General features: G+C 41.7%; 1 protein-coding gene across 1 annotated transcript in view; it reads left to right on the forward strand.

The window, feature by feature from the left end:
- The window catches only part of ptprz1a (protein tyrosine phosphatase receptor type Z1a), a 55,674-nt gene extending 45,157 nt beyond the window's left edge, over positions 1-10,517 (forward strand). The window contains exons 14-31 of the mRNA XM_076272842.1: positions 656-800; positions 2,150-2,241; positions 2,419-2,504; positions 4,437-4,457; positions 4,761-4,857; positions 4,942-5,027; positions 5,162-5,296; positions 5,650-5,784; positions 5,916-6,079; positions 6,293-6,428; positions 6,600-6,746; positions 6,899-6,992; positions 7,121-7,194; positions 7,417-7,536; positions 7,643-7,795; positions 8,473-8,615; positions 8,757-8,892; positions 9,148-10,517. Of these exons, the coding sequence (XP_076128957.1) occupies positions 656-800; positions 2,150-2,241; positions 2,419-2,504; positions 4,437-4,457; positions 4,761-4,857; positions 4,942-5,027; positions 5,162-5,296; positions 5,650-5,784; positions 5,916-6,079; positions 6,293-6,428; positions 6,600-6,746; positions 6,899-6,992; positions 7,121-7,194; positions 7,417-7,536; positions 7,643-7,795; positions 8,473-8,615; positions 8,757-8,892; positions 9,148-9,291 (2,108 nt within the window). The 3' untranslated portion in view covers positions 9,292-10,517. The remainder of the gene's footprint in view (positions 1-655; positions 801-2,149; positions 2,242-2,418; positions 2,505-4,436; positions 4,458-4,760; positions 4,858-4,941; positions 5,028-5,161; positions 5,297-5,649; positions 5,785-5,915; positions 6,080-6,292; positions 6,429-6,599; positions 6,747-6,898; positions 6,993-7,120; positions 7,195-7,416; positions 7,537-7,642; positions 7,796-8,472; positions 8,616-8,756; positions 8,893-9,147) is intronic.
- The last annotated feature ends 175 nt before the right edge of the window (positions 10,518-10,692 follow it).

Consider the following 10,692-nt stretch of genomic DNA (forward strand, 5'->3'; position numbering starts at 1 on the left):
GTTTTCGTCTGAGTGAATAGCGTTACAAGAAATTTGTATAGTGTAATTACACTTTGTGTATTTAGTTACAAGGTGTCTCAGATGTAGTTAAGATGCAGTTATGTTTAAGATTAGTATTTTGAAATATCCTCTGTTCTCCATTGCTCTGAGCAACTGCATATGTGAGCTAGTAAGAGACTAGGTGTCTGTATTTTTGTCATGTCATAAGCTGTTTCAAGCACAACTGGCAATGCACTATGTACATAAGTTAACATAACATATGTGTATACTGGTAACACCAAGGGTAACAACTGATAAGAAGAAGGGTGTCTACTTTACTTTTAAGTTGAGGTGGTTAGTGTATTGGCTGAGGGTAGAGGGGTCTAAATCATACTTAGAAATCATAGGGGTTAGAAAGACAAGGAGCTGACGGTAATCTATTTAGGGATGATCAACTTTCATTTGTAAAAAGTTCTCCTCTTTGGTAAATTGATAACATGTATGATTCTGTCTAATATTTTGCTTGCTGTTCTTTCCCTGTTTCAGTGTAGTGGTTAGGTAAACGGTACAGAAAGGGTTTGCATGTACCAACACCGCATATCTTACCTCCCTCTCTCTCTCCCTCCCTCTCTCTCTTTCTCTCTCTCTCTTTCTCTCTGCCTCTGTCTGTTTTAAGAGGCCAGTAACAGCAGCCATGAGTCTCGGGTGGCTTTGGCAGGCAGTTTGGATCGCCAAAGGAAAGCAGTGGTGCCATTGGCTGTGGTGTCCACCCTCACACTGGTTGGGTTAATTGTACTTGTGGGTATCCTCATCTACTGGAGGTGAGAACACACACACACACACACACACACACACACAGACGCGCACGCATACACACACACACACACACACACACACACACACACACACACACACAATCACACTGTGGGTGGTGGTCGAGGTGGTGGTGGTGGGAGAAGGGGGGGTTGAAGGGTCACCCAGCCTCTTAAAACACTGATATTTGTCTGTCTTCCTGGGATTCCTAATCTCTTAAATCCCAGGGCCAATCCACTCCTGTGGCCCCAAGTGAGGACACCAACAAAATCCTTGACAAACAACACCTACTGTACGCCTACCAGCAGAATGATGCTTCAGATCTCACAGCGTGTGGCAGAATAGCTTATGTCTAACGTACAGGCTGTATAGCAGGGGACCACTTTTCAAACATGTACAAAACATTACGAGTAAAATTAATGTAGCAAAATCAACATGTAAACTTTTAGTGGTTAGAATAATAATATTCATGTGGTGTTTTTATCTTAACATTTATAGATGCATTTAAGCTGTGTTATTGACTGAAGCAGCCATGTTTTCCATGGTTGCTGGGCACATTCTCAAATCCAACTGTGAAATAAGCAACTATGGAAATCCTATCAAAAGGCTAGTATTTAGAGTGTAAGTGAGCAAGCCCCACGGGATTGTACATTTTCATTCTGTCCTTACACGTTGAGCTTGGAAACATGTCTTGCCCTGTCTCACGTTTGTTGTTGAACTGTGAAGACTGTTAACGTTAAGCTGGTAATCTTGGAGCTGGGAGATTAAGACCTCCGACATGTTGATTTGTTTGTGTCTTGGCGTTGGACTGAGGGAACTGAAGCGTGCGCTGAAAAAGGGGCCGCACTAGATTGCATCCGAGACATGTTGTGGCCATGTAAGATGCTGTGGATTTCAGTAATATGCTTCATGTTCTTGCCTTGTTCCTGACAGTAGACACGGTGCTCATTTGGGGACTCTGCAGCTGTGCTTTTGATGTGAGCTCCAGTTGTGTCTTAAAATGCCTACATTTAATCTGTGGGACATTTTTGTGGTGTTTAATCCTCAAGACGAAGTTGTTCACCAAAATATATTTTGGTTGATGCTTTAAAAAAGCTATTGGGGATTTAATAAAAACATCTTTTTTGCATTTGTGTTTTTTCCTGATTAAAGCACATATTGGGTGTATGCTTTTTAATTTCACAAAACAGTGATGTTTCACCTCAGTTTTCAAGGGCCCTCTGTCATGACTGTAAATAATGTCAAGATACAGTTCCATGCCAGGCTGAGAGAGGGGAAGGGAAACACAGAGACGGGATGGACATGTGTGGACACTAGCTCCCTCAGATCTTCTGAATGCTGCCGTTTCTCTTTGCAGGAAGTGTTTTCAGACCGCTCACTTTTACATAGAAGACAGCACATCACCAAGAGTTGTGTCCACACCACCTTCACCCTTAATGACCCCCACAGGTAAAACACAGACAGTGCTTTCAGGCACACATATGCATCCCCGCGCAATACGAATGCAAACTACAGGAAGTATGTGTTGTATTGATGTCACTGATGTTTGCAGATTTTAAAAACCTACCTTCTTCTTATCAATCTCAGACATTTTTTGCTAGATGACTAAATGTATTTGTTCCTCAGATGAGCACCAGGCACTCTCAGTGAAGGATTTTGTCAAACATGTAGAAGAGCTTCACAATACAAATTCTTTTTCTCGTGAATTTGAGGTGGGTTCTCATTGTGGTTTATACAAAGCCTTTTCCAATAATTTCCTAAAAAAAACACACACACACACACACACACACACTCTCTCTCTCTCTCTCTCTCTTTCTCTCTCTCGCTCTCTCTCACACACACACACTATCCAAGATGATATTAGGTGAAGAATAAAGTGGTCTGAATTGTGAGAAAACTACAGTCAATTAGACACAGTGGTTAATTATGTGTTAGGGCGTACTCACACTGGGCACGGTTCACTTGTACCATGGCAGAGTACGGTTCTCTCCCGTTCTTGGTCCGCACTCACACTGCATACTATCAAACTGTACCCAGGCAAACGTACTTGGGTATGGCGTAGTGTGAGTACGCCCTTACTGCATTCTCAACTTGAGTAAGAGTGTCACAATTATCTCATGTTGTGGGTCATAATGTTTGAGGTTGTATAGCTTCAACCTTTAAAGGACACTGTAACTAATAAGCATTGAATATACAGTAGGGCATAGAGCAGTAGTGCAATATACACTTGAATTACTTTCCAACCATTTTAGAGGAAGCTTTTTGGAAGGAAATATATGTTACAGATCATCACATCAGTGTACAATTAGCCTGACGTAGCCATACTCAATTCTAGTCAGAGTATGAGTCTGATACTGCTCCATTGGGATGTAATTATGGGGCGTGTTTCAACCGATACAGGGGGGAAATGCCTCTGCACTCAATTGGATAGACCTAACCAATCAGAGCAACGAAATAGCTTACCGTGAGATGTAGGAAGAAAACACGAACCATCCTTCTTCTCCACAAATGCCTTAACATTGTTTTCTGGTCTTTTGTAAAAGTTATTGTGTCGTCAATATCTCCTACAACACTCATTAGCGAAATCTAAGAGATACGTAGGCTATTAGGAAAAAACTGATGGCCTATATCCCCTCCGTAAAAAAAATTCTGTTGTACATTGATATGCTACAAACATGTTATAAACAGCTGGGAAAGGCTGTCACAAATCCCTCGAACAGGTGGTCAATTAGAGATTTCAAACAAACGAGGGAACAACATGTCACAATGCAACACGCTGGTTTCCCTTGATGAAAGTGAAACCATGATTTTTCCCACATCTCAGTCTCGTTTTCAGTGATAAAACCTCATTAAATAATATGCATTTTCCATATGAGGTCTTAAAAGCCATGTCTTCTTCTAGTCACAGCGTTTTTGTTGCAAACATACAGTAGGCCTAATCTAAGCGTGCTCAGATGACGTGATAGACGAGGCGCTGTTGCTCACCTGTCCATCATCGTAAAGCCCGATTTGATTGGTCCACCAGATCTAGGGCGAACATAGTTGCTCCACAACGGAGCAATGCCAGACCAAACTTCCTGACCTCAAATGTTGTGGGCGGGACTAAGTTCAGCTGGCACCCAGGCTACCATTTTACAAGAACTGATCTTTGATAAAAAATTAAAAAAAAAACTCATTGGTTTGAGGTTCATTACCCATTATTGGTCTATTTTTTGTGGACTCAAGCATGTTTAATAAACTACACAGCATGTAACCACACAACTTTCAATGTTAATTTCCTTCAGGTCCGACTTTGTTTTTGCTCATTATGTGTCCCATAAGTTGTATAATTATCAGTCTCTTTGTAAGTAGTGACTTGAACTTGAATTTTCATTCGTTTTAAAATGAACTAAATTGTCTAGTAAGTCAAGTAACTACTTATGCTTAAGACTGGCCAGTGATATGATAGTTAAACATGTTGCATGAAATGATACAAGTTGCACGCACTGTATATTGCCATGTGGCATCCACTAAATGCATGATGTGATATTTATATGTGCTTGTGTGCTGATGCGTATGTATAATTTTGCACTCTGTTTGTTGTTGTGTGCCATGTATGTTCATCACTCTGCTTTCTGCATTCTCAACTCACCTCTTACCGGTAGATACTGAAAGAGTATTTTGAGGTAAGACAAAGTTCCCCCACCCCTTTCTTGTGTGTTTCTGCCTGGCACCCGACACCCTGGTTTTATTTCTGAAATTTACTTTGAGGGATTTTCTAGGAAATCACAGCAAAATGACCAACTCAAACATTATATAAGCATGACAAAACCATATGTTATGTCATAAAGGAGGTATAACAGTAAAGAAGATGGTTGAACACCCCCTGTGTTGTGTGTGTCTTATTTTGGTCGGTTAAAAGTTCAGTGAAGCGTTCAGAAGTGTGTTTTCTATTTAAGGTGATTTATGACCGACATGCACTTTTACAGGAAGTCCAGGCATGCTGTGTTGATCTGGGAACAACGGCAGACAGCTCAACCCACCCAGACAACAGGAATAAGAATAGATACATCAACATCCTAGCCTGTAAGAGACTAAACATCTTAATACAAGATACAGGAGGCATACACGGGCACGTGAAGATGACTGATCAATTTGTCATTGTTGTAGATGACCACAGCCGTGTCAGATTATCACCTCAACCCGATAAGGATGGGAAGACTGCTGGGGATTATATCAATGCTAATTTTGTGGATGTGAGTTACATTAATGTTTCACACTCTTGCTGACTATCTCGACAAGCTATGATACTTTATTTCTTGTGCCTTTACCCATCATAAAGAAAGCTGCTATATTCTAATTAAGGGCTCTCAACTACTCCGTTTTATAGGGGTTCAACAAGCCAAGAGTCTACATTGCTGCTCAAGGCCCACTGAAGTCCAGTACGGAGGACTTCTGGAGGATGGTATGGGAGCAGAATGTAGGGGTTATTGTCATGATTACCAATCTGGTGGAGAAGGGTCGGGTGAGTTTTCAATAACTATGAACAGTCTTTGAGAATAATTGTTTATTTATTGGTGTCTTTCTGTCTTCTGGATCAAAGCTAGCCCAAAAGAGTGCTATTGAGTGTGTTCTCAGTGTGGTATTTTGGTATCATTCATGTCAGTTGTGATATTTAGGTAAACTAAAAAGTCATGTAACTTAAGTAATTTTAAACCTAGGTCTCCATTTTGTTTAAATTGCAATCACTACTTCGGTACAAAGAGATCATAGAACCTTCTACAGTGTAGATGAATTTGGTTGTGTGCTGGACTATGGGTTACAGCAGGTGCATCTAGAGAACTCTTGTGAGGTGTAATAGAGGTCTGTCCATTTCAGAGGAAGTGTGATCAGTACTGGCCAGTGGAGAGTCAGGAGGAATATGGCTGTTTCTTGGTGACTGTGAAGAGCACCAAAGTCCTGGCCTACTACACAGTCAGAACCTTCACACTGAGGAACACAACGGTCAAGAAGGTCAGAACGAAATCATCAGGCAGTCATTGAACTCACTGACATACTGCAGACACTTATTCATTTGCACTAAACTCATCAGCCTTGATTACTGCCCTGTTTTAGATGTGATTCTTAGCTCTTCTTCTCCACAGGGTTCCCAGAGGGGCCGCTCCAATGAGAGGGTGGTAGTACAGTACCATTACACTCAGTGGCCTGACATGGGAGTCCCCGAATACTGCCTGCCTCTCCTCTCTTTTGTCCGAAGGTCTTCCCAGGCGTGGAGAAAGGACATGGGGCCTGTGCTGGTGCACTGTAGGTGGGTGGCATCTTTTTTAAATTATATTTTGGGGTCTTTTTTATGTCTTAAATCAGACAGGACAATGAAGAGAGAGACAGGAAGTGAGTTGGAGAGAGAGATGGGGTGTGGAAGTGATGTGGGGGTGCAACAGCACTGAACAGTAGAGATGGCTAATGGCACTAATTCCATGTTTCTCTCGCTCTCTATCTGTGTCCTTTTGTTTGTGTGCAGTGCTGGAGTGGGAAGGACAGGAACGTACATAGTCCTGGACAGCATGCTGAAACAGATCAAAGAGCAGGGGACTGTCAATGTCATGGGATTCCTGAAACACATCCGAACCCAAAGGAACTACTTGGTGCAGACTGAGGTGATTCCTTGGAAAACAGTCATACCCTTTAACAGCTGTGTGTCATTGATGAGGCATAGGGAGAGGTCCTCATGGCCACAGTTATTATGTTGAGGATGGATGCTTCTTTTACAGTGTGGCATTACTGATGATGGACAATAAGTCTTGAATGCGCTGTATTTTTCCCCACAGGAGCAGTACGTGTTTATTCATGATGCTCTGATGGAGGCCATCTGGAGCAAAGACACTGAGGTGCCCAGCAGCTGCATCCATAACTACGTCAACGAGCTCCTGACGCCCGGGCCCTCAGGCAAGACACAGCTCGAGAGGCAGTTTAAGGTGAGGCCTGATTACGTCTGAGCCAGCAGACAACAGTAGTTTTACATTTTTGTAATGTAATAATGTTGCGTATGCAGTTCCCATTAAGCATTTGTGGTAGTGCAAGACTATACAGATGGGGTGCATTTTTACACAGTATTGCTCTTTTATAGCTGGTGAGCCAGTCATGTGCCAAGCAGTGTGACTACACGACAGCCCTGAACCAGGGGAACAGAGAGAAAAACAGAAGCTCCTCTTTAATCCCCAGTGAGTGTTTGCATGCTCATATGATATCTTTAATTAGAGTAGTACTGGATGAATGAACCTTTCTTGTTTTATAGATGTCCACTGAAAAGCACACTGTTGTCTAATTACACCACAATTGTTCCCTGTAGTTGAGAGATCCAGAGTGTGTCTCAGTACAGCAGCTGGAGAAACTTCAGAGTACATCAATGCCTCGTATATCATGGTAAGAGCAGAGTAGTGTTGCAATACAAACTTTTGATAGGCATGAAGGCTTTCAATTGCAAACACTGCTTCATTGTCTGTGCTATAAGAATTCTTCCAGTAGTTACGAAGAGCTATAAATTCTCAAATATAAATGGGCATGTAATGTAATGAAATAACAGTATATGTGGAAATGTAAATATATACTCAGGCTGGACCTCACACCTTTAATTAAATATTTTAGGGGTATCGCCGGAGCAATGAATTCATTGTGACCCAGAATCCCCTGCCTGCCACCGTAAAGGACTTCTGGAAGATGATTTGGGATCATAATGCCCAGGTCATCGTTACACTGCCCAATATGGTGAGCTTTGTAAGTGCTCAGGATCCCCATGTCTCGCAGGGCTTGTCCATCTGCAGGCCACTGTGAGTGGACACTCTCTAACATGCCCCTCCTCTCTCACTTGCAGACACAAGAAGCTGAGCCGTTCATTTACTGGCCCCGCCGAGACCAACCAATCAGTTATGAGACCTTCACGGTCACCTTCAGGGGGGAGAACCATGTCTGCTTGTCCAATGAGGAGATGCTTATAGTGCAGGAGTACAGCCTGGAGGCCACGCAGGTGAGTCTCACAGTGTTCATATGTGCTCAGCTATCTCAGTTCACACAAACAGAGGGGCTGATGCTTCATATGAACACAAAGGCATGCTACGCACTGAAGAGCTTAGTTTCACAGCTCATATTGGTTTCCATCCCATGCATAGCTGTGAAGCCGTATTCTCTAGCAATCTACAGGCTTAGTCAGTAAAGTGTGCCTTCCCTCATTCCCTGCTTAGCACCTTTGTTGGGAGCCTGTAGTATTAGCATATCACTGACTAATAAACAAGAAATGATAATAGACTACATAGCGTTAAATAAATGGACCTTATCCTCATCTTAATTGACATATGCTCATTGTGAGAAACTGTTAAGCATTTCAAGAAACAAAGAAGTGCTGAAAGCAGTGAAAATAGAACTCGGGAAATGCAACACATCTGTTGGTCTTCACTCAGATGATGTGGTGCCATCTGTGCCAACAAGCAGCGTTAGTGTGGACACACATCCTTTCTTTCAGTCAGTGCATGTGTTGTGTTGTGTTGTGTTGTGTTGTGTTGTGTTGTGTTGTGTTGTGTTGTGTTGTGTTGTGTTGTGTTGTGTTGTGTTGTGTGTTGTGTTGTGTTGTGTTGTGTTGTGTTGTGTGTGTAGGATGATTATGTGGTGGAGGTGAAGCACTACAGTTGTGTTGTGTTGTGTGTGTAGGATGATTATGTGGTGGAGGTGAAGCACTACAGTTGTCCTCACTGGCCCAACCCAGACAGCCCCATCAGCAACACGTTGGAGCTGATCAGCATCGTGAGAGAGGAGAGCAACTCCAAAGATGGCCCTGTGGTCGTGCATGATGAGTAGGTCTCACATCTGATCCTCTTGACAATGCCAGAGTTTGCCAATATCAGATTGTTCATTGTTCACGAGATAAAATGCATGATAAACATCAATATACAATAGGTAGGTGTTTTTCACATGGTTCTCAATGTATCCTGCAGGTGTGGTGGTGTGACTGCCGGAACCTTCTGTGCGCTGTCTTCTCTGGTGAGACAGCAGGAAGCAGAGGAGTCTGTGGATGTGTACCAGGTGGCCCGGATGACCAACCTCATGAGGCCTGGTGTATTCACTGAGATTGTATGACTTCTCCTGTTTTTTATAGTATATTTTTTTAGAGAATCACAACCTGAATATATTGCACTTTTAATGTTAGCAACATATACTTAAAATTAAAATGTATGTAGGAATTAAACTAGTTTTATAATGAAAAAGAAAAGTTTTGTTTCAACATTTATGGACATGGATACAATTACAGGGGCATATTGTTGTTGACGGCCATGGTGGCATATGACTGACTGAGTGTTTCTCTGCCGACTGTCTGGTGTTTGGCAGGAGCAGTACCAGTTTCTGTACAAAGCCATCCTGAATCTGGTGAGCACCCAGGACGACGAGAAGATGCTCCAGTCTGCTGACAACAACGGGACAGTCCCAGGAGGCTTGGCCTGTGCTGCCGAGAGTCTGGAGTCCCTTGTGTAACCATGGTAACCAGCCTACACTCCTGAGATAGATCTTTTTTTCTCCCCTCCCCCTGAAGCCCCCGTCCCTCAACCAACTTCCATGACTGTGCTCCACAGATGGATGGGAAGCAGTCTTGGAGTGTGTGCCTTGTATATTTACCTTGTGCTTGTAATGGCCGATACATTTTTTTTTGTTACAAAAGACTAAACCCCCCAAAACGTGATGTTTTTCCTGTTAACTTCTTACTAACTATTTCTAGATTTTCACACTTACTGGCTTTCATCTTAATAAAAAAGGGAAAACAGGATTTTTACAGAGAATTATTTTGTTAGTCTATTTTGTAGTGACCACGGATGAGCCACAGCTTTTTCACACAAAACAATTGTAAATACAAAGTGGTTATGTTGCTTTATGTTTGAAAGTGGATTAAGATAAGGAGGAATAATGTTCTAATATGTAAATAGTACCATAGAAACCAATAAACGGACCAAATTTCTATTTATATGTTAGATTTTTATATTTTACGACTGTAAAACCTCTAGTGATTTGCCATATGGTGAAGTTCTAATACTTTAGTTGAAATCATTTGAACTATGTTGACATGTTTCTGACATTACAATATTTTGTACTTTGTTTAAGACTTGACATGGTGTACTGACACTTAGTTCTATGTCAATACAATGGCACTGCCTATGAAATGTGGCAGATAGGTAGAATTAAACAAACAAAAAAAGAAAGAAAGAAAAATAAAAACAAAACCAGCTATGGCTTGGCTGTCTTTTTTATATATTTCTTACACACAAAACAAATATGAAACATGAACAGCTATGGAAACATCGATGGTGAAAGTAATGAAAAATGTAAAATTTTTGTAATGTAACATTTTGCATGTTTCAACCCCCCTCAAAATAACCCTAAAATCATAATAAACAGACTTCCTTGCTTTGCATTCATCACTTTGTTTAATTGAAACAATTAAATAATGAAGCATGTATTCAATCCGTCTACTATTGTGCAGATGTAGCAGAAAGGGATGAATTTTTCCAATTAAGACCCCATCTCAATCATTTCTCTCTGTCCCCACCCCTAAGACGCCAAAGGCACGCTTGAGGAGAAAATGACTGACCTCATGTCTGACTGCAGGTCGCACTTGGCTATTGTTACACGGCTGGACTCAAGAAACTGACACAGGATTATGTCTTGGTGACAAAGATGACAGGTCCATGAAGTTGCGGTATAATCCCTCCCAAGACTGGTTATTGTAAATTATTTCCATGTTTCTAATCCAGTCTAAGAAGCAAAAGGTTATGCTTTTTAGAAGAAAGTAGGTCAAATGTCCAGACACAGTTTGGACAGCAGGCATATCGTTAGCTTCATTTGCATTTTTGACTTTTCATAATTACAGGTCCAATTATCCTT

The sequence above is a fragment of the Alosa pseudoharengus genome, unplaced genomic scaffold (assembly GCF_046254945.1).
Source record: "Alosa pseudoharengus isolate Yale_2024_CS ecotype anadromous, Long Island Sound unplaced genomic scaffold, YU_APseudo_1.1 YU_APseudo_1.1_scf_10, whole genome shotgun sequence".
In the NCBI taxonomy this organism is placed as follows: domain Eukaryota; kingdom Metazoa; phylum Chordata; class Actinopteri; order Clupeiformes; family Clupeidae; genus Alosa; species Alosa pseudoharengus.